Source organism: Bactrocera neohumeralis, unplaced genomic scaffold (genome assembly GCF_024586455.1).
Source record: "Bactrocera neohumeralis isolate Rockhampton unplaced genomic scaffold, APGP_CSIRO_Bneo_wtdbg2-racon-allhic-juicebox.fasta_v2 cluster10, whole genome shotgun sequence".
Taxonomy (NCBI): domain Eukaryota; kingdom Metazoa; phylum Arthropoda; class Insecta; order Diptera; family Tephritidae; genus Bactrocera; species Bactrocera neohumeralis.
This window is the reverse complement of record NW_026089623.1, coordinates 27,707,558-27,726,232: the sequence shown is the minus strand read 5'-3', so window position 1 is coordinate 27,726,232 and position 18,675 is coordinate 27,707,558. Positions and strand designations below refer to the sequence as shown.

At 32.5% G+C, this 18,675-nt stretch overlaps 2 protein-coding genes across 5 annotated transcripts in view; both read right to left on the bottom strand.

Annotated features, from left to right (window-relative positions):
- Window positions 1-242: 242 nt before the first annotated feature.
- On the bottom strand, window positions 243-2,323 carry LOC126765321 (uncharacterized). The gene is made up of 6 exons (XM_050483044.1): window positions 1,381-2,323; window positions 1,225-1,314; window positions 1,054-1,154; window positions 773-985; window positions 552-708; window positions 243-475 (listed from the first exon to the last, which is right to left on the bottom strand). The coding sequence occupies exons 1-6, from the start codon at window positions 1,445-1,447 to the stop codon at window positions 351-353; spliced, it is 753 nt and encodes a 250-aa protein (XP_050339001.1). The 5' UTR covers window positions 1,448-2,323; the 3' UTR covers window positions 243-350.
- Window positions 2,324-10,796: 8,473 nt separating this feature from the next.
- LOC126765381 (protein phosphatase 1 regulatory subunit 14B) overlaps window positions 10,797-18,675 on the bottom strand; it is a 47,950-nt gene continuing 40,071 nt past the window's right edge. For all 4 annotated transcript variants that reach the window (XM_050483109.1, XM_050483112.1, XM_050483113.1 and 1 more), the window contains 4 exons: window positions 17,923-18,416; window positions 17,790-17,864; window positions 12,708-12,749; window positions 10,797-12,643 (listed from right to left, as the gene is read on the bottom strand). In XM_050483109.1, coding sequence (XP_050339066.1) covers window positions 12,602-12,643; window positions 12,708-12,749; window positions 17,790-17,864; window positions 17,923-18,138 — 375 coding nt within the window. In that variant the 5' untranslated portion in view covers window positions 18,139-18,416 and the 3' untranslated portion in view covers window positions 10,797-12,601. The remainder of the gene's footprint in view (window positions 12,644-12,707; window positions 12,750-17,789; window positions 17,865-17,922; window positions 18,417-18,675) is intronic.

Here is an 18,675-nt window from a genome sequence, read left to right as displayed (position 1 = left end):
CTATATCCTCGCTACTCACACTTTAGTTAAATTTAAGGCAAACGGGGAAAACTGGTTCCAGGAAAGCGCGACGCTGCATGCTATACTAGCCTAGTGGTTAAACGCACGGCTTGGTATTCCGTGAGACTCGAGTTCGAATCTCAAAATAAAAGATTTTTTATTTTTTTTTTTTAATTTTTAATTTTTTTTTTCAAATCATTTTTAACAAAAATTACATTAAAGTTTAAATTAAAATAAATATTTCATTATTAATTCAATTCCTGCTTTGCAATGCTTTCTTAAAATCTGGTATGTATTAAAATAATTATTTTTAATAATATCAGAAATACATATAACTTTTTATTAAATATTTAAAGGGTTCTCTCCTCAGTTTTCCTCTTCCTATAAATTCTTTGTTTGTGCCTATGGTGTCTCATTTCAATGGCTTTTCGAACTTGTTTTTCGAACATTGCCAATCCATACGTTATGAATGAATCTATAAAAAAACATAATGAAAATTACAAATTAAAACAAATAATTGTAAGTAAAATTAAATAAAAAACAGAATTTACCGTATAAAATGTTGGAAACCAGCAGGAATTTGGAGAGAGGTTGCTTCCCACCCCTACCGTCCCAGTTACATAAATAAAGAAGTTCATCAGTGTACAGACTTCGCAACACATCATGTACACTATCTGAAGTACCTTTTATCCTCAAAACGAATTGTTTCTGTAAATAAAAATAGTATGTAAAAACTGAATTGTTTATTGAAAAAACTTTATATATTACTTACCGTTGTAGCAGCAAATTCGTCGCATTTCAATTTTTCGTCCATTTCCAAAGCTGCAGCAAGCGTATTTAATGGTAGGGTGGAAGCAATTTCGGTTTGAACGTTGTCGACATCTTCACCAGTCATTCGGCATACCGATTGATGAATTTTGCGGATGAGGACCTTGCATTCACGAACCGTTTTTTGCTGCGCCATTTCTTCACTTTTATGAATAATCTGAAAAAGAAACAAAGAGACATGTAGAGAAAAATAATAATGTATGCATATAAAAACTGTTCACATACATTTTCTTTTAAATGCTTATCGATTTTAGTTTCCAAATCGCATACCCTCGTCGTCAAATCGTCAAGCTGTTTGGAAATAGTGGTTAAAATGTCAATAACCTCTGGAAAAAGGTTGGAAACATAATAAATTAAACAAATTTAAAGAAATAAATTATATGGATGTTAGATTACCGTTTCCTTCCACAGGTCGTTTTGAAATGCTGACCTCTGTATTGTAGCAACCAGACGTGTTAAACTTTTTACGCTTTAAATGTAATTGGTCTACAATAACAAAAACGTAACAATATATTGAAACGAAATTTTGTAAGTTTACATTTATTTACATACCTTTTGCGGGAGTTGAAGACGTTGTTGGACAATCCTCCAAGTCAATTTCGTCAAATATATTTTCCATCTAATTGAGAAATAAAAATTGGCAGTATCAAAGTTCTTTTCCAAAAATTTAAGAAAATGTAATAAAATGAGCCGAGAAAAATATATGTACATAAATACTTAAAAATCCTAATTTGAAAATTTATGAAATAAATGATGTAGAATGGGTATAAGGAGAAACTTTCCCTCATGTGGAATAGAGAAATATTTGTAAACTATGTCGTCTTTTTTGATTTTAAATACCTTTTTATCTAATTTCTTCGCTACTAAAATACCTAAACCCGATGACGATTCTAAAGGTTCTTCAAAATAATTTTCAACATCTAAAAAACAATGTGCAGATACCATAACGCAACCAGATTCGTCTGACATAGTTATTACTTTTATGGGCCCTAATTTTTCACTAAAACAATAAGAATCTTTTTCTTTTTTAAATTCTATATTAAATAAATTAATTTTTAAAGTTTTGTTGGGTTCAATGTTTGTATTAGTTCTTTCATCAAGTCTTAAATGCAATTGCTGAAGGATTTTATTCGGTTTATTTATAAGTTTTTTTAAATATTGCATATGGTTTTCAAACTTATAGGCTGAAAACTGATCTAGAGGACCGAATTGCTTAGTGCAGTCAGTTAAATGCAGTAAACCATGCACGTTATAACTAACTAAATGGTCTCCGTATATATTCCCAAACAAATCAACGAATTCTTGTAATATTTGTTGGGCAACGTTAGCTTCAGTACTATATGATTTTTCACATGATAACAGCCTTATTCCTGCGTGCAATAATAAAAAATGGTAGTAATGGTCACTACTAATACAATCTTTTAGGACAAATATGCCTATATACAATAAAAACTGCCTAAACTCTGTCGCTTTCCAATTGCTGATTTCATCTAAACTTCTATATATCCTGCCAAACTCGGAAGGAACTAAACTAGAGAGAAAAGTTATTTTTTCGTTAATTTTGCTTACATTTATATTCCCTTTTTTAATTAGTAATTGAAGCAACTTTTTACATACACCAAGATCTACAAGATGCATCGGGTCTAATGGAAATTGGGAGACCATATTGAAATTAGCTAATTCTAAAATGCTTTCTCTAAATTTAAATGGATTAATATGATGTGATTTATCAATTCTATTTTTAAAAGACAAGTCAGTTCTTAAGTGATTAACTCGTTTTGAAAAACAAACTCTTCTCTCTTTGTATTCTCCGATTTGATCGCATTTCGAACAGCTGTTTTTTCCAGTGTGCGATTGCACACCTGTGACAAAAGCTCGAGCGGGAGAATCACAGCAAAATAAACGAATGTTAAATTTCTTTTTAACGGAAGAAGAACCTACCTGAAGACCGTTTTCTTTTAAATAAGCTACTTCTTCACAAAAGTCTTTTAAGAAATCGTTAATATTCCAGGGTTTTTCTGTTCCAGAAAAACATGCTACTGTAAATGGCAATTCGTTTGGAAAATCAACGATGGACGCTAAAATTGGCCATAATACCTTATTCGAATTTTTGAATAATCTAAGACCATCTATTCCTATATCAAGTACAATGCTATCTTTTATTTCAAGGTGAGGAAATGAATTTTTCTCAAAATAATTTTGAATTCCTCTATATAAAAACGCGCCACTTGGAATGGTTTCAATATTAACCTTTTTTCTACTTGTACCTAATAGACTTTTTGCTGTTAAGGGCAAATCCACTAAACCTATTTTTCGCAAGGTTTGAAGCAAATCAGTCACTGTATTGTGGGACACTCTATTGCGTAAAGCCCAAGCTTTTATTTCTTTGCATTTATCATTTTTCACTACAATATTCACATTGTCACTATCACTATCAATGGTATCTTGGCTATCATAATCATTTAAAGATATATCTACGGAGCTCAATTCTTCCACATTTGAATCACTATCAGAATTCACATTAATACTACATATTTTGGCAAATTTGGAGGCACTGACATTAAAAGCCTTTTTTTCTCGGCTCATGTAAGCACTAAATGTATTTTTTTTTCATATTAAAATTTACTCCGTTTACTCACCTTTTCAAATTATATATGTACCACTTTTATAATCACGTTTTTAATCACTTTTTTCATAAAATATAACCAAATTTAATTAGAATACAAATTTTTCACAATTTAACACGCGTGCCGAATTTCTTTTTCTTTGAATTCGAATTTTCGCAACGAATAAACGAATGTAAACAATCATGTTATCATGTTGTATACTTTTACATGCATCGTTTTCCATAAACAGTGGCAAGTCCAAAATCAGTTTGTCTTCTTTTGTTTTGTTTTTATAGAAAAGAAGTTGTGTGAAGAGCTTGTAATATAAAACAATCAAAAGGCACAGCGGATAGACTCTTTACGCAATTAAATGATTTGTGAGGGTGTGTTAGTAATAAGTAAAAATTGTGGTAATGTGTGGGAGTTTCGGTCACGCAGGTTTTGCTGGGTAGTGCATTTGTTTTTTTAGTATGTGGTATGTTAGTAGTATATGGTATTGGCAAAAATAGATAACATCGGGTCAATACTACCCCAACTCTCATAAACTAAACGATTTTCGTTTTTGTATGGAAATTTCATACATTTTTTGTTAGATACCATCTATGAAAATTCTATAAAGACTTACTTAAAAAGCCGAATATCTCGAGAAGTATTAATTATGGCGGTTTTGACCTCGGATCTTTTTTGTAGCAAATGAAATTTCCTACAAATTTGTTATGTACATTTTTTCTATAGCTCTTGTCTTTTACGAGATATATCCAAAAAATGGGAATTTCGTGGAAAAAACAGGTTTAGAGCCCCGTACTACCTCGCCGGTGTGCGTTTCGACTTTGTCGCAATGGACACTTTTGTAGAGTGCTCAATTTTGAGGAATAAGTGTCTAAAGTCAAAGCGATGCCATAAAATGCCTCTAAGCTATAGAAATTTAAAGATAAACAAGTAAGGAAGGGCTAAGTTCGGGTGTCACCGAACATTTTATACTCTCGCATGGTAAAGTGATAATCGAGATTTCATTATCCGTCATTTACATATTTTTCAAATACCGTATTTGTGTAAAGTTTTATTCCGCTATCATCATTGGTTCCTAATGTTTATACTCGTATTATACAAAGAAGGCATCAGATGGAATTCAAAATAGCTTTATATTGGAAGAAGGCGTGGTTGTGAACCGATTTCAGCCATATTTCGTACATGTCATCAGGGTGTTAAGAAAACATTGTATACCGAATTTCATTGAAATCGGTCTAGTAGCTCCTGAGATATGCTTCTTGGTCCATAAGTGGGCGGCGCCACGCCCATTTTCAATTTTTAAAAAAAGCCTGGGGGCAGCTTCCTTCTGCCACTTCTTCCGTAAAATTTAGTGTTTCTGACGTTTTTTGTTAGTCGGTTAACGCACTTTTAGTGATTTTGAACATAACCTTTGTATGGGAGGTGGGCGTGGTTATTATCCGATTTCTTCCATTTTTGAACTGTATATGGAAATACCTGAAGAAAACGACTCTGTAGAGTTTGGTTGACATAGCTATAATAGTTTCCGAGATATGTACAAAAAACTTAGTAGGGGGCGGGGCCACGCCCACTTTTCCAAAAAAATTACTTCCAAATATGTCCCTCCCTAATGCGATCCTTTGTGCCAAATTTCACTTTAATATCTTTATTTATGTCTTAGTTATGACACTTTATAGGTTTTCGGTTTCCGCCATTTTGTGGGCGTGGCAGTGGGTCGATTTTGCCCATCTTCGAACTTAACCTTCTTATGGAGCCAAGGAATACGTGTACCAAGTTTCATCATGATATCTCAATTTTTACTCAAGTTACAGCTTGCACGGACGGACGGACAGACGGACGGACAGACAGACATCCGGATTTCGACTCTACTCGTCGCCCTGATCACTTTGGTATATATAACCCTATATCTGACTCTTTTAGTTTTAGGACTAACAAACAACCGTTATGTGAACAAAACTATAATACTCTCGTTAGCAACATTGTTGCGAGAGTATAAAAAATAATGTTCTTAGCAGTAGTATAGTACATAGTTACATATTAAATAATGCCATGGGTATCTCATTTTTTACGCAAAGGGATGGACGGAAAAACGCGATTTTAAGTCCTATGTTATTATAAATAAATTTCATACAATTATTTCTCAAAGCAAATAATTTTATTTTCTCGTACATTACAAAGTTTGCTCCATATGACTTACAATAATATCTATATTCGTTTTGCATTTTCTCGGCTTATGTGATTATGCGTATGTGTGCATACTCACATAATATTTAGTTCACGAAGCATACTTATTTTGAATATAAATGATGAGTTTTTAAGTGTAAAAGGTTTTATGTTAAAATAAGTCTTACGTACATACGTTACCATAAAAGAAACTACGTTTAATTACATTTTCAATGGATTGGTGAGCATCAATTCAGATTTCACAACATTTGAGGTTTGAAAAGGAAAACATTTTTTTCATTATTGCAATAAGTATACGAGTAGCATAACCATGAACGATTTTGTAATATTTTTATAATGATGGGTTATATGTACACACGTATGTATCTTTGATCATATTGATTTCGCTTTATTTACGAATTTATTTATTTGTTTGTATAGTCGGGACTAACCGTACTGAAAAGTCTAGTTATTTCAGAGCTGGAGAAGTACTAGTATAAGTCCTCTCCGAAAGTATGGTAAAAATATAGTTGTTTATACTAAAAAATGTATTGACATTTAGAAATTGCATCTGTATTAATTACATTTGAAGGTGAATTAGGGAAATGAATAGTCAATTCGAAACGTATGTATTTTTTCAATATTACGATGGTAGTGTTAAAATCTTTTTCGACTACATTTTGAGTTTAAGAAGTGGGTTTTTATAATATTGCAGTACATTACAACCCTGAATTCTATATAGTATTATAAATGTGAATGTAAGTTTGTTATATACGCTTTCACGTCGAAACCGAATCATCATAATACTTTGTATAATCTAAAGATTGAAAACCCTAACAAAAGCATTGCATTTTTATTAGTTATTTGTTTTTGTAAATGATCTTTAATCTTTATTTAAGATTTGGATGCGAGCGAAGCTGAGGGTAGACCTGATATTGCACATTTCTTTTTGTAAGTTAAAATGAATTATAAACTGTACGAACATACATACATGTAAACATAACTATATACATATTTGTTTCCGGACCCGAATGTATTTTTAAGAAACGACACTCAGTAGTTTGACATTGCGTGAGGTCGGATGAGCTTAAGTAAACTTTTACAAAAACAAAAAAAAAACAAGTAAGGAAGGGCTAAGTTCGGGTGTCACCGAGCATTTTATACTCTCGCACGATAAAGTGATAATGGAGATTTCATTATCAGTCATTTACATATTTTTCAAATACCGTATTTGTGTAAAGTTTTATTCGGCTATCATCATTTGTTCCTAATGTATGTATATACTCGTATTATACAGAAAAGGCATCAGATGGAATTAAAAATAGCGTTATATTGGAAGAAGGCGTGGTTGTGAACTGATTTCACCCATATTTCGTACATGTCATCAGGGTGTTAAGACAATATTACATACCGAATTTCATTGAAATCGGTCTAGTAGTTCCCGAGATATGGTTTTTGGTCCATAAGTAGGCGACGCCACGCCCATTTTCAATTTTTTAAAAAAGCCGGTGCAGCTTCCTTCTGCCATTTCTTCCGTAAAATTTAGTGTTTCTGACGTTTTTTGTTAGTCGGTTAACGCACTTTTAGTGATTTTCAACATAACCTTTGTATGGGAGGTGGGCGTGGTTATTTTCCGATTTCTTCCATTTTTGAACTGTATATGGAAATGCCTGAAGGAAACGACTTTATAGAGTTTGGTTGACATAGCTATAGTAGTTTCCGAGATATGTACAAAAAACTTAGTAGGGGGCGAGGTCAGGCCCACTTTACCAAAAAAATTACGTCCAACTATGCCCCTCCCTAATGCAATCCTTTGTGCCAAATTTCACTTTAATATCTTTATTTATGGCTTAGTTATGACACTTTATAGGTTTTCGGTTTCCGCCATTTTGTGGGCGTGGCAGTTGACCGATTTTGCCCATCTTCGAACTTAACCTTCTTATGGAGCCAAGAAATACGTGTACCAAGTTTCATCATGATATCTTAATTTTTACTCAAGTTACAGCTTGCACGGACGGACGGACAGACGGACGGACAGACGGATTTCAACTCTACTCGTCACCCTGATCACTTTGGTATATATAACCCTATATCTGACTCTTTTAGTTTTAGGACTTACAAACAACCGTTATGTGAACAAAACTATAATACTCTCCTTAGCAACTTTGTTGCGAGAGTATAAAAATTACCAGCAAATAACCTTATTAGTCATAGCAAATAAAAATAATTAAATTATGTGTATTTCTTATTTAGGTCTACATTCGCAAATGAGCTTATGCAATGCTAATAAATTATTTGACAAATGTTTTTGGTTAACTTTTAAGGGGCTATACCAGTGTGACACCTTTTTTTTGCTTTTTCGATAGTTTATATATTCAACAAGTAAGGAAGGGCTAAGTTCGGGTGTCACCGAACATTTTATACTCTCGCATGATAAAGTGATAGTCGAGATTTCATTATACGTCATTTACATATTTTTCAAATACCGTATTTTTGTAAAGTTTTATTCCGCTATCATCATTGGTTCCTAATGTACTATATATTATACAGAGAAGGCATCAGATGGAATTGAAAATAGCGTTATATTGGAAGAAGGCGTGGTTGTGAACCGATTTCACCCATATTTCGTACATGTCATCAGGGTGTTAAGAAAATATTATATACCGAATTTCATTGAAATCGGTCTAGTAGTTCCTGAGATATGGTTTATGGTCCATAAGTGGGCGAGGCCACGCCCATTTTCAATTTTTACAAGAAGCCTGGGTGCAGCTTCTTTCTGCCTTTTCTTCCGTAAAATTTAGTGTTTCTGACGTTTTTTGTTAGTCCGTTAACGCACTTTTAGTGATTTTCAACATAACCTTTGTATGGGAGGTGGGCGTGGTTATTATCCGATTTCTTCCATTTTTGAACTGTATATAGAAATGCCTGAAGAAAATGACTCTGTAGAGTTTGGTTGACATAGCTATAGTAGTTTCTGAGATACGTACAAAAAACTTAGTAGGGGGCGGGGCCACGCCCACTTTTCCAAAAAAATTACGTCCAAATATGCCCCTCCCTAATGCGATCCCTTGTGCCAAATTTCACTTTAATATCTTTATTTATGGCTTAGTTATGACACTTTATAGGTTTTCGGTTTCCGCCATTTTGTGGGCGTGGCAGTTGGCCGATTTTTCCCATCTTCAAACTTAACCTTCTTATGGAGCCAAGGAATACGTATACCAAGTTTCATCATGATATCTCAATTTTTACTCAAGTTACAGCTTGCACGGACGGACAGACGGACGGACGGACAGACAGACATCCGGATTTCGACTTTACTCGTCACCCTGATCACTTTGGTATATATAACCCTATATCTGACTCTTTTAGTTTTAGGACTTACAAACAACCGTTATGTGAACAAAACTATAATACTCTCCTTAGCAACATTGTTGCGAGAGTATAAAAATATCCTGTGAAATCGGCGAGGTCGTATCTTCAATAGTTTTTGAATGGCAGCGTTCTAAACAGCGACCGCTCAGAGGTGCAAACATATATAAGTGAAACTTTAAACGCGTTTTTCTCGAAACGACATTTTTCAAAATTGCTGACATTATAACTCAACGAGAAATTGACCGATCGACTTCATATTAAAACCGGATATAAGTGAATATATTTGCTATACAATAGACTAGGATCTTTTTGATTGGTTGAAAATTGTAATTTTGGCATTAAAAAACCACCATTTTTTTCGTAAAAAAACGATTTTTTTTTCAAAATTACGCCATTTTCTTAATTTTTGATATTTTTCAAAGAACGTAGTTCATTGTATAGAAAATATATTTAAGTTTAATAAACATTTTGAATTTTTTTGATTCAGCTACTCATTCGCAGACAACTTCCGCAGACAGCACATAACTCCGTTATTTTTCAATATTTTTGTAAAAAAAAAATTTTTTTCATATAGCTAAAAATATACTTTATTACGTACATAGAACGTCGAAACATTCAATCTAGTACTTTCTTTTAAAAAAATTCACGAAAATCGCCTAATTTTTCATGCGTCACACTGGTATAGCCCCTTAACATAATGAATATTTACATAGTAATCTGAACGCTTCTAAAAAGTTTTTATTTTATCAAGGCTATTTTTTAAATCTTAATAAGATCCTTGTAACAACATATTTATAAATTTCTCAAATAACCTCATATATTTGTGAGAATAAGAGAATGTATGCAGATCCAAGGATTCTAATACTCCAGCTTAAGTTTTTAGTAATAAAGGTCTATTTCTAAGTAGGTAAAAACTTTACTCAAAAAATTTTGTAAACTTTAATAAACTGTTGGTTGCAAAAGCGCATTATGATATGGAATCAAATTAACAATCAATATATGTATTTAGTTCTACATAAACAAATCCATTTCGGAGATCGTTCATTTTAATTCCAGTCAGTAAAATACAATCGTTTTGAAATTTTTTGTGAATGGGCTACTATAAACAAAAATATGTGTATTTCATTGTAGGGTAAATAATAATTCAGAGCTATATATTAGTGTATGGAATTTATATTCATTAATTTTTATAATAACAAAAACTTTGAATTTAGAATAATAATGCGTAACCGTTTTTCGAATAGTTCTCTTAGTATACTACTATACTTCATACAATGCACCCATTTTAAATTTAAAATATTTTCGACTTCAATATATATAAATATTTTAATAATCCCGTACAATATGCTGGGTCTGGGTGAGTGTTTATAATTTTGGAGAGGGCACAATAGACCTAAGGTCGCGGTGCATTTCTCGTTTTGCAATCAATCAATCTCACACATCTCTAAACCTATTTCATATGCATTCATTTTAGATATACATATAAACATCTTTTGGCAGTGAACCTGAGCTTTCTTATATACTTTGGTGATTAATTTTACTTTACAAATTTTTGTTCACCCATTGTTTTACAAATATTAAATAGTAATTGCAAAACTTACTTGACATAAACTTGTTGCTTACAATTATATGTTTGCAAAGGGATTGAGAAAACAAGCATGCTACTCTATTTATAGGGGAATCATTTTGTCAAAGCTTTTAATTCAAATATATTTATAATAGTATTTGCAAAAGATAAACGCACGTTTCAAAAGTATATATGAATATTTTATTTGTGTTGATATACAGACGTGTTCCGTGAAATAAGAACAACCACAGTAAAATTTAAAACTTGCTATCAATTTATTTGTTGCAATATTTAGGAGTCAAATATTAATATGATAAATTGTCTATCTTTTAGGACGTAAAAATACGCAAAGTTGTTGGTTCAGAAAGTTTTTTAAAAATAATGACAATTTTAGCCAAAATACTCATTTTAATTGGCTTCTTTTTTATAGCAAACAGTTATACGACTCTACAAGGAAAAGATAATGTTGTCGAGATTCTCATAGAGTTTTAGAGTTCCAGATGTGGTCAATTGTATATAAATTAAAATGTCCCAGATAATTTATTCGAATTACAGCGTTAGGTGTACATTTATTTTGATATACATTTTAATTTGTATACATTTTTCTTAAAATTAAGTTTGCCTTTAAATATCACTGTAAAATTAATAACATTTGCTTTATTTCTCTTGTTAGTTGCTCCAATTTTTTCGAACAAGTCTATATGCAAAGTATTTTTATTACTGGCAGTTTTCAAAAAATTAGCTTCCAAAAATTACATCGACTGAGAAGTACAGTCTTAAGTAATACATCTTATGAAAGCAGGACGACACAAATCATAAATTAAAAAAATGTAAATGTAAAAATTTTTATTCCATAGACTTTTCAAAAGCAAAATCATTTTTATATAAGTAAGCTCACCAATCACTCAATAAAACTACCTCTTCCCAATCAAATTGAATAGTTACATTGAAGGAATATTTTGGACTTATACAAGTACATACATATACTATTCCATAACACATTTAACAAGTGTGGGCTAGTTGTACGAAGCTATGTTGTTTTCTTCCGAACCCGCAGCACCAACTTTTCTAACAAGTCCGTGATATATTTAGTAAAAACATTGACGAAAAGAATTCGGAAATAAATATTATTATCAACGACTTTTTTTGAAATTATTGAAAGAAAAAGTACATTTATACCTGAGAATCATTGTGAAGGTAAAGAGAAGCGTTTTGAACATCCAACATTTAATTAATAATAGTTATTCACAGCAAAATTTGATTTTGTATGTTGTTTTTTTTAATGATAAATAATATTAAGAGTAGAAGATTAATAAAAAAGGAAAAATGTGTTTGTTTTTCAAACATTGAACGCTGTGACTACTGTGGGTGAACGTAATTTAAATTTAACTAATTGGTTACCGTCCCACATTTGAAGCATAATAGCAATTTTTATGAACATTTGAGATAATTGCGATATGTGTGTATTTCTATTGTATACAAATCATCACACGAATCCCTTAAACTTGCAAAATTTTTCTCTTATTAAATTTAGTACTTGCTTTGTGTCAATTATTTATTTATTTTGTTTTTTGGTATACAAATGTATGGTGTTGTCATGATTAGTTGCTTAACTTTACTGTATTTATTTTGTTTTTCAGAATCACTTATACTTATATACTTAGCTACTGAAATTTATATTTAAATTATTATTTTTGGTTATATTACATGTCTGATTTAAATATCATCCATGCGCTTTTGGTTTTACAAGTGATAATAAATTATTTAATTCTATGCACGTATGAATATTCAATATATTCTATGCGCGTCGTATATAAAATTTGTATATAATTTTAATAATAAATTATTTCAAGTTAAAAATATATCTTTAAATCAAAAAACATGTTTTCAAAATCAAAAATGTTGAGAAATAACAAAAGGCATTACATAGTTTTTTGAACAAAAAGATTACTACTTATTACAAAATAATATATTTAGGTCTAAAATTAATCTGCATCATTCCGGGTTTTATATTTTTAACTTGTTAATAAAGTACCGTTGCGTCAGAGCAGTAAATCTACAGTGTTTTTGCTCGATCCAATAAATCACTGATGAATTTCTGTGGAAAAGAAACATTTTATTACTTCAAATTGAACATTCGATAATTTTCCTATCTAACTTACGGATATATCCGCTTGTGGGCGTTTGCAGACTGACAAAAGTCGCTAAAAGAGAAATGAGAATGTAAATAAATACATGTAAAATTTCTTAGGGAAAAAGCTTTAAAGTAATCAATTAACAGTTCCCTGTTATCATTCATTTCCATGGTTGGCAACATTTTTAGAAAATTGAGTTTTGATATCTATTTTGGGTACGAAATATACAAACAAATGATGGACTCATGAACGATGAAACGCATAGGAAACAAAAGATAAAATAACAAAATCTAAAGGAAAAACAAGTAAGTGCAACAGAACATTTTATACTCTTGCAGCTTGCAAGCATCAAAGCCTTGAGGTGCCAACCGTTAAAGAGAGGATAGGAATTCAAGCAATTATATATGTGTATACAGTTGAACTACCCTAAGTCGAATTATTTACAAAAAAATCTTCGAGTTCGAGAGACTTCGAGTTCAAGAAAGAAATTTGTAGAACGAAAATCATTAGACATATGTACATATGTAGTATATGGGGTTGGTAGTATCGACCCGATTTTATATATTTTTGTCACTAGTACATACTATTAACATGCCACGTGCTAATAAAATGTTCCTTGAGAGTCATGAAGGTACCTCTCATACCATCACCAAACATATGGAGTAAAGTCTCCCGGATTTTATATGGAGCTGGGTAAAGTTTTCGCCCAATTTTATCCTTTTTAGGCATAAAGGTTGCAGTCCGATTTCGCCCATTTTCGCAGTGTGAAATAAGAATGTTAAGACAGAATTTGGTTGAAATCAGACCTGAGATATGTCAGCTTGCTAAATTGTATATCTCTGATGTATTTAGTCATTGATTTATCGCACTTTCAGTAGTTTTTAACAGTAGTGTTATATTAGGAATGGATGGCGTTATTATCCGATTTCCTCAATTTTTACACTGTATTGGTCTTGGAGATATGTATGTACATTAAACCTATTAGAGGGTTGTAAGCAATAAAAGGACCGCCAACTTTTGAATCACAATCTTTTGGACGAAAAATTTCAAATAATGAAGTTTTGGGGTTTTAACTGTTATTTTGTACAATTTTATTTAATTCACGAATTTTGTTATAAATTTACCTTTTTATGTCCCAAACACACTACATATAATTTAAAATATTAAAGACTAAGGTTTCGACTTAACTTTATGACTTAAAATCGAAAAATTTGCTATATTGTTTGTAACACCCAAAAAGAAACGTTAGAGACCCTACTAATTTCGAGTCTGTCGGTCTGTTCATCCGTCCGACTGTTTAAATATGAACAGGGCCCTATTCCACAAAACAACTTATCAACTTTTCACTTTGCACTTATCAATTGATATTGTACTGCAAAGTGAAAAGCGTTTCTGTTCCACAATGCTCTTTGCGAATCTCACTTTGCGTTGAGCATATTTTGGCAAAGACTTTACGCTCTTTCCGCTCAGTGCAAAGTCTTTGCGCTTTATTGGCAAAGTCTTTGCACTCTCTTGCAAAGTAAGTGTGCAAAGTGTTCCACAAAGCGTTTTATCAACTTTGCATTTCTGTCTCATCACTTTTCACTTTGCATTGCTTTATATGAGTTGTTAAAATGAGCCGCAAAATACAAATTGAAAAAAAAACTTGCTGTTTTAAATGTAATAAAAGAAAAAAAAAGCATTTTATTTGCTAGTTTTCAAAACAACAGAGTAAGTATTTTTTAAATAAATAATTGTAAATTTCAAGCATATTTAAGTATACATTTCTTTGTGAAGGTTAACAAATTAGATAAACAGGCAGCATGGGAGGATGTGTTAAAAAAAGCCCAATCCCTACAACTGGCGTCAGCACAAAAAACATGGACCTATGCAAGGGACAGTTTGTTTGGGCTCTGGAAGAGCCGGACAATGGTAAGTACAATAATTTATTGCCTACACATAGCAAATAATTATATTTGCATCATTTGTTGTTTTTGGAATTCTTATATTGTACATTGCTAATAACTAACAAGCATGTTGTTGACAACAACAAAACAAAACGTCATCATAGACATTGTTGTTGTGAGTTAACAGTGCACTCAATCAACAACTCTTGCTGATAACAACCGGTTTAACCAAAATATTACTAATTGCTATGTGTACTAGAGTGGGTCAATTTTTTTCCGACGAAGCGGTTATCAAAATCGTAAGCTACGATGAATTCTAAGAAAATTTGCCCAAGAAACAATGGCTTTAAAATCAAAATCGAGCTTCCGGTTTTTAACGAGAATCTTTTTGTATTTTTGTGAATTTAATTTTGTTAATTTGCAGAGTAAAAGGGATAACGCCCGAAATACTGGATCCGGAGGTGGGAAGGGCAAGGTAATGGATGAAGCTGACTTGGCCATCCTCGACATTCTGGAATCAGACTCAGCTGTGGTAGATGGTTTGAATTTGCCAGAAAGTTATGGCAACTCAGAAAATCTACCGTCAGCTGAGAATGATTCCAGAATATCTATTTCAGAAGAAACAATTGCCAATCCACCTCTAAATCCAAGAAAGAGGAAGCGCTCTACCAAGTTTCCAAGTGAAACTTTGGATAGAGAGAAAAAATGCCGGATGGAGCTCCTTGAGGTTGAGGTTTACTACCGGAAACTTCAATGCCTAAAACTGGAGAGGGAGCTCCTACTTCCACCCTCTGCTATCACACTGGGAATTGCAACGGCAGAAACAGAAAATGTATCGCGTCTGTTATTTGAGGAGGTTTGATTACCAAAGGCCAATTTTTCATTTGTGTGTATTTGATTTCTAAACATTTTATTTTGAAATAATTTGTGATAAAAACAAAAAAGCTCTGAAATTAATAAAATGATGTAAATAAATACAAAAATACTTCCTTTATTATTTATTCTCTGAGACCTTAATCTCAGACCCTAAAAATGCCCCAAAAAGATACAACGCTTTTGCAGTGGAAAAATGTCATGGCCAAAACACCACTTTTATTTTAAAACAATACTATAATAGTTGGCATTAGGTAAAGTATTGTAGCAGGGAAGTAACCCTTTCCATTCCACTCTCTTCATCTATATTATTAAGGGCATCATTTTCTTCTTCAGCATTTTCATCCAATTCCTCGCTTTCATTGTCAGTGTCTTCAGTGGGTTGTATATTTTCACTACTCCTTCCGATGCTACAGGCAATATTGTGTAAGATGGCACAAACTATGACTATCTTTCCTGCAAACTCGGGCCTCAGTCGCAAATAATTTAGACACGGGAATCTTTCTTTAAGAATGCCAAAACTATTTTCAATTATGCGGCGTGTTTTTTTGTGGCAACGATTGAAAACTTCTTCAGCAGGATTATTGGGATTTCGGCGTAATGGTGGTATCAACCAGTTTTTCAATCCATAACCACTATCACCCAAAACAACAGCATCCGGAAATGGTCTCCATCCATTGTCAAATCTTTGACTTACAGCCGAATTCCGTAGCACCCTTGAGTCGTGAACGCTGCCCGGCCAACTTGCATTTACACTGTAAAATGTGTAGTCTGGCCCACATATCATCATCACATTCAATGAGTGGTTTCCATGCCGGTCAACATATTCTTCCTCGTGTAATGGAGGCGCATCAATTTTAATGATTGTGCCATCAACGCAACCACACACAGAAGGGAATCCACCCATCAGAAAAAACTTTTCAGCAATACCACTGACATCATCGGGCCATCGCACTGTTTTTTGAAATAAAACGTCTATTACAATGTCGACAACTCTATGGATGGTTCTGCAAACTGTGGATTTTGCAACACCATGCAAAGCTGCAACTCCATGGTACTGACAACCATTTCCGAGCCAATGCAGGCACAGTAGCAGTTGATTTTCAGCCGACAAAGCATGACTGCGCTGTGTATTGTGCTCTAATTTTTGTCCAACATTATTTAAAAGAAAATCCACCTGGATTGGATTTAAACGGAAGCACTCTTTAAAATTGAAATTTTGTAGTCCCGAAAAATTAATTCGGTCTCTATAATTTCTAGCTGTAACCGCGTCTTCACTATTGTCGAACAAAAACTCACGTCTTAACATTTTGAAAGCTTGACTAGTTATAATAATATGAATTTGCAAAGCGATCATTTACCTTGCAAATTTTTGACAAACTTATCGAATTTTGCTTTGCAAATATAGAGTTTACAGTTTTTGTGGAACGGAACAGCATAATTATATGCAAAGTCTTTGCGGATTACACTTTTCAATATAAGCTTTGCACTTTGCACAAGAGAACGTACGTGGAACAGAAATTACAAAGAGAATATAAAAATTGTAAAGACTTTGCAAATTACACTTATCAATTTCAACTTATCACTTATCAAATTTCATAGTTCTGTGGAACAGAAAGCTTTGCAAATTGACGAAAAATTTGCAAAGTACAAAGAGAAAAGTTGATAAGTTGTTTTGTGGAATAGGGCCCAGGGTCACTTATTTTTTTGAGGAATCGACCTCATATTTTGCACCCGCCTTGCTCATTTGTCGAAACTGTCCGACTCTATAGCATATACATAGCTGCCATAAAAACTGAACGATCGGAATAAAGTATTTGTATGACAATGATGTAATCTCCGAAGAAATTTTTCACATCTGATTGCTACTAATTGGAATCAAGTGCTTGTATGGAAACTTTTTCATTTGACGAGACATATTCACGAAATTCGACATTGGTTATTGCTTATGACTATGCAATCTCTTTTATTGTCATTACTATAGCATAAACTGAAAGATCGTAAACAAGTAGTTGTATGAAAAATTTTTCATCTGTGGAGATATTTTCACGAAATTTTGCCAAAATTTTGTCCAAGACAATAGCGTAATAGCCAAAGAAATTGTTCAGATAGAGTAATTTTTGTAAGTAATCCTTTGTAAGGGTATTACAGCAACTGAAGTTAACGTGTTTTCTTCTTTTATTCTTATTAACGCTATTACCTAATGTATAGTACTATTCTATTCCCATTTCTGATGATACTATGTTGAGGTTTAAAATATTAAATAATTATAGTGTAATAATTGAATTTTTAGGTTTTAACGTATTGCTTAAAATGTACAGATAAATCCACTTAAAAATTACTAACTTACTATTAAATGTGATCTTCTTATATCATCGGTATCCATGTCTAAAATTTCATCAATATCCACATCAATAGCCTCACTCTGCAATACGAAAATATAATAATTGAAAATAATAATACTATCAGACGTTGCAGCTTACCGGTGGATCAAAGAGCTTCTGCAGTTCATCATACAACCACATTTCAACAGCCAAACGCTTGCGTATCAGACTCATTTGATGTGAACCATACTTGGCGGTGAGAAATTTTTCGCGTCGCTCTTTTACTTCAGCTCCTTTCTCATTAAAGTTGACACGAAGATTGGTCCGGTTCGGTGAACGTTCGCAGTCATTCATTTGTTCTAGGCTGCACTGCATTTTTTTTTTATGTGGACGAGTTTTTATCTATGTGTGTTCTATTATTTTGGTGTAGAATTGGATTTTCTGTGACGTTGTAATGTTAAGGCCAATTACTAGGCTTGGGTACTTGGATTTTATACAATTCGCAATAAGCAAAGAACGTCTCTTTAATTATGTTGCAGATGTACATATGTACATAGTCTGGTTTAAAGCCGCCTCCTCAGTTAACTTAATAAGTGTGGGCGATTGATTGATCTTACATTCATCTCAGGCTTTCTCAACGTTGTAAATATAAACTGTAAATAAAGTACATTTTTAGAATAAAGTATGATACATAACTTTAAATTTGAATTCTCATAGTTTTGGTTAAAGATTGTGTTATTTTAGATATTTTGCAAAGTCGCAAAGAAGAACAGATGTTCTAATTGTTTATAATATTTTACAAAACATTTGCATCAAGGAATACATAATAAATACATATGTATGTATATACACTACAGCTCTTGGAATTCGACTATTCGAAAACCCGTATTAACTGACTAGGGCATTCATTGT